The sequence below is a fragment of the Orycteropus afer genome, unplaced genomic scaffold (assembly GCF_000298275.1).
Source record: "Orycteropus afer afer isolate SDZICR_OR568_19922 unplaced genomic scaffold, OryAfe1.0 scaffold00246, whole genome shotgun sequence".
Lineage (NCBI taxonomy): Eukaryota > Metazoa > Chordata > Mammalia > Tubulidentata > Orycteropodidae > Orycteropus > Orycteropus afer.
In genome coordinates, this window is record NW_006921833.1 from 3485082 (window position 1) to 3490024 (window position 4943).

Below are 4943 nucleotides of genomic sequence, written 5' to 3' on the forward strand. Positions count from 1 at the left end.
TTAATCCCCTTTCTCCTGCTCTTCTGGCCTGCTGCTTTGGGCGTCCCTGAGTTGTCCCTGGGGCTGACTGCTCCTCTGTGTGGGTTCCTGGCTTTTATCCCCTTTCTCCTGCTCTTCCGGCCTGCTGCTCTGGGCGGGCCTGAGTTTCCTCTCCTCACCTAATCCCTTCAGCTGATTGCTCTGCTCTCTGGCTTCCTGGCTTTTAATCCCCTTTCTCTTGCTCTTCCCACCTGCTACTTTGGGCATCCCTGAGTTGTCTCTCCTCACGTGTAACCCTGGGCTGAGATATAGTCTATTGAATTCATATAAATTATATCCTTCTTGAATTAACCTCAGTAACAGTACACGATATACTCACATACTGAAAGCAATCTCAATCTAAGGGAAAATTATAAAACTCATTACTAAAACATAATATAGTTCATGAGTATCTGAGATCTCAAAGAAATCCGGTTAAAATCTCTGCCATTTCTATATCTCACTATAATCTTTTCAAATTTTGCCCTTCTGAATCCAATTGGTGGTACTTAGTTATGGCAGCCCTGGGAAACTAATGCACTATCCCTTCTAGCCCACATACTTTTAGGGTTGCCCAAATGGTTATCAGTTAAATTTTTGCATTTTGATATATAGTCTATTGAATTCATATAAATTATATCCTTCTTGAATTAACCTCAGTAACAGTACACAATATACTCACATACTAAAAGCAATCTCAATCTAAGGGAAAATTATAAAACTCATCACTAAAACATAATATAGTTCATGAGTATCTGAGATCTCAAAGAAATCAGGTTAAAATCCCTGCCATTTCTATATCTCACTATAATCTTTTCAAATTAGATTTTAAATGTTATTAAGTAACTATTTTTTCTAGTGATGAAATAGAAACAATTCTTCATTGTTTGAGTAATAAAGAAAACTAGACGATGCAAAGCAATGAAAAACAAGAAAAATGTGTTTGACTTTATAATTGTTTTCTACAACACATTTTGCCCTTCTGAATTTATTTTGCTTATTAAATTTACCTTACAGTCTCATATGCACACTCAACAGCAGCAGAAAACATTGGTCTGAGGTGTGATTGCAAAATTAAATGGAATAATAAATAAAATAATAAAAATAGGTTAAGTCTCTAAAGGATACCTGCAAACTGACTATAAATTAATATCTATTATAAGAGAAAGTGAAAATCTCTCATATTAGAGCACTTCTCAGAATGAACTAGATCAAGAGAAAAACAAATTTTAACCTAAAAATGCACCTTAACTAGAATTTCAAAGCTGATTTAACTGAGAGAGGAAGTTGAATTGTAATAAGGAAGATGAGCAAAATGAATTTAGAGTCTCCTGGAAGCTGAATGTACTATCTTTTATTGTCTTATTCATGTGTATACATGAGCCCATAGAGAAATAAAAGCAAAGAAATGTACATGAAATTGTTTGCAAATATGCAGCACATCAGAAACAGAACTAGAATCCAACAGCCTTGAGTATTCCATCTGTTGTTGTTGCTGTTGTTATGTGCCGTCGAGTCGAACCCGACTCATAGCGACCCCTCCTTGGGTTGCTGAGGCAGTATCACTACGGAAGTAGATTGCCCCATCTTCCTTCTGAGGAGTGGCTGGTGGGTTTGAACCGCCAGTCTTCTGGTTAGCAGTCAAGTGCTTTAGGCACTACGCCACCAGAGCTCCTGAGTATTCCACCTAATTCTCTCTTAATCCTGATATTATTCTACATTTTTTACAACCCTCTATTACTTGACATATGGTGATTAATAAACACTTTTGTGGTCCCAATTTCACTAGTACTAGCTCTTTTCAATTCACTGTTTTGTAAATATTGCTACCACTTTTTTTTTTTTAAGAGCAAGGCACTATTCCAGGCCCTTCATGCCATTTAATCCTCATATTAAATTTGAAAGGTAAGTACAACTATTAATCCTTCTACAGAGGGTTAACAGAGTTACACAGCTCTATAGCCTACTCTCTCAACCATTATAGTGGGTTGAAGGTGGCCCAAAAATGGTGTGTCCATATCCTAATTCCTGGAACCTGTAAATGTTCCCTTATTTGGAAAAAAAGGGTCTTTTCAGATAGAATTAAGTTAAGGATATTGAGATGAAGAAATCAGCTCAGATTATCCAAATGTCCCCTAAATCCAAGGACAAATGTACTTATAGGAGACAGAAGATAAGACACAGACACACAGGAGAAGGCAATGTAAGACTCAAGTAGATATTGGAATGAAGAGGCCACAAGAAATGCCTGCAGCCACCAGAAGGGGAAAGAGGAAGGAAAATGAATTCTTACCCGGAGCCCCTGAGGGAGCTCTGCCTGTTTGGGGCTTCTAGCCTCCAGAATTCCGAGAGAAAAAAGTTCTGTTGTTTTAAGCCACCCAGTTTGTGGTGATTTGTTACGGCTTTAAGAAACAAAAAGAACCACCACCCCATACTGCTACAGTTCTGGGAACATAAAAGACGCCTTTACTTCCATCTGTATTTTAACTCATGGGGCAGACATGAGTCTGCCCTCATGGGGCTCTAACAGAGCTTCTCTTTTTTTATTTTGAAAGCACCCCTTGCAATTCATTCTTTCTGGTGAAACATTTTCCGAAAGGCTGTGTCAGCTGATGCTTCTTTACGTACCTCCCCAGTCTGTTTTTACTCTACCTGGAAGCTGTGACAATGGTGGCTTTTTCCAGTGGAAATAATAAATGGCTTTGCCCTAGTTAAGGCATATTTTTTTACACACTAATTTAATCAGTACAAATAACACAGAATCTGTTTGCACTTGGAAATGCAGTTCACTCAAAACATTACTATTCTGAAAAATTCCTAATATTCTAAACCAGAATATAATTAATGTTATATTTAATCAGCATCTCTGGGTGATATAGTTAAGCACTTGGGTGCTAACCAAAAGGTTGGTCACGGAGTTTGCCCAGAGACATCTCAGAAGAAAGGCCTGGTGATCTATTTCCAAAACATCAGTGTGGTATTGTTATGTGGTTATGTTTGTGTGTCAACTTGGATGGGCCTGGTTGAGTGGCTGGGCAGCTGGTGGTAGTTATTCCCCATGATGAGACTGGTATTCAGCTCCATGGTGTGATGATCTACCATAAGCAGCTGAGTAAGCTGCCTTTGGGATATGGTCTGAGTCCTGTATATAAGGAGAAGCCTTGGGAATGGTCTCTAGCCTATGGTACGCTTGGGCCCTGCATGTAGTCGTGTTGTTGCTCAGCAACCTGCTATGCTCTGCCGACCTTGAGACTTACAGTGGACTTAAGTTATTGGCCTGCCATGTGGTTTGGTAACATCAGGACTGTGCCTTTTTACTTGTCAACCTTGGGGCTTCTCAGCCTCAGCATCCAGCAGCTGTCTAAGTGAAGAAACACCTCTAGCTCCAGTGGGCCAGGAGCAGGAGGCAGAGCTGGACCCCAAGGTTGAGGGGCTTTCACCCAGCCCCTAGAGTCTGGCACTTTGAACTTGGACTTAAAGCCTCAAAATTATAAGAATAAACTCCTGTTTGTGAAGGTCAGCCCATCTGTGTATATTCCTGTTGGAGCAGGTACTAGGGAACCAGAACAATCAGCCACTGAAAATCCTACGGAGCACATTCGACGTTTACACACACTGGGTCACGATGAGTCAAAGTCTACCTGACAGCAATTAGATTTTATTATTATGATTATTTAGATGTGAATATGTATTAAATATATGCTTTAAAATGGAAAAAAAATGTATTCTTAGTATCTCAGATATCCCATGATACAGTTTTCATTGATTACTCTTATTGAAAATGATCTCTAATTCTATTTTATTGTGCTTGATTCTCCACATCCACTCTTGCCCCTCCTCGCCCTGCTCTGGGTCCAAGTATTGACCAGGAAGGACGGTATCAATTGTGCTCCCTCGCCCTCTGGTTGTGGGTGAGTCCAGCTGAAGGGATGTGTTAGCAGATGAGGGCAGGAAGAGTGTGAGGTCAGGGTTTATTTACTTCTTTCTCTATCTCCCTGTAGGACTGCAGCATTGGCAGTGGCTGTGCTCTTCTGCCTAGGGTCACAACACCCGTCAGGAGACTCCTCCCACAACTATAACTCTCTCCAGACACCATTTGTCCTTTTCTCCTTCAAGCTTTGGATGGAACTGCATCCCCACCTCTGTGTAGCTGCTTTGTTCTCTTAACCCTGCCCACACCTCCATAAATAGTCTATTCATTGAACTATTTTCAGTCACCCCTTTGAGTGTGCTGTCTTCTTCTGCCACTCTCACTGAGGCAGCTACTGAGTATCTTAGGTGATAACATCAATCTAATTTAATAAATAATTTCTTCCCATAAATAAAACCTTTTAGAGTTTTTTTTTTTTTTTTTTTTTTTTTAATATCTCTAATTTAAAAGAATTGCAACTAGCTATACTGATGTAGGTATTTTTCTTTTTAGCAACAACAGAAAAGAGCAGTGGAGCTTGGGATCATTTTGTTCCTCGCAGCCACTTCTACTATCCTTTCTTATCACCAAATGATATGCATCCAAAATACCTGTCATTGCCATCACTGATGCACTTAGGGAATGCCAGGCTACAGCCAAAAAGCATGATATGTTGATAGCAACTGAGCCGATGGAGGTATGTGAAGAACTTGAGGAACTTCTCCATTTCCGTGTTTATGGCAATTGAGAAGAAAGGTGTTAGCGTGGTGTGGTAGGGCAGCATCTGACATTGGCTGTGGGTGATGTTCATACAGGCACCTGAGAAGTTAAGACAATTACATTTAGGAGGAGATACATCAGAATTTTATAGTTCAAAACTCATTTATATGACAGGTTAACATGCTCATAAGATAAAATATATTCTTTAAGTAATAATAATTACATATACTCATATATACGTAGGAGCTCTGGTAGCATAGTGCCTAAGGCACTTGACTGCTAACCAGAAGGCTGG

General features: G+C 39.7%; 1 protein-coding gene across 1 annotated transcript in view; it reads right to left on the minus strand.

Moving 5' to 3' along the window:
* The window catches only part of CORIN (corin, serine peptidase), a 451047-nt gene that overhangs the window by 321810 nt on the left and 124294 nt on the right, over positions 1 to 4943 (minus strand). The window contains exon 4 of the mRNA XM_042782130.1: positions 4540 to 4747. Within this exon, the coding sequence (XP_042638064.1) occupies positions 4540 to 4747 (208 nt within the window). The remainder of the gene's footprint in view (positions 1 to 4539; positions 4748 to 4943) is intronic.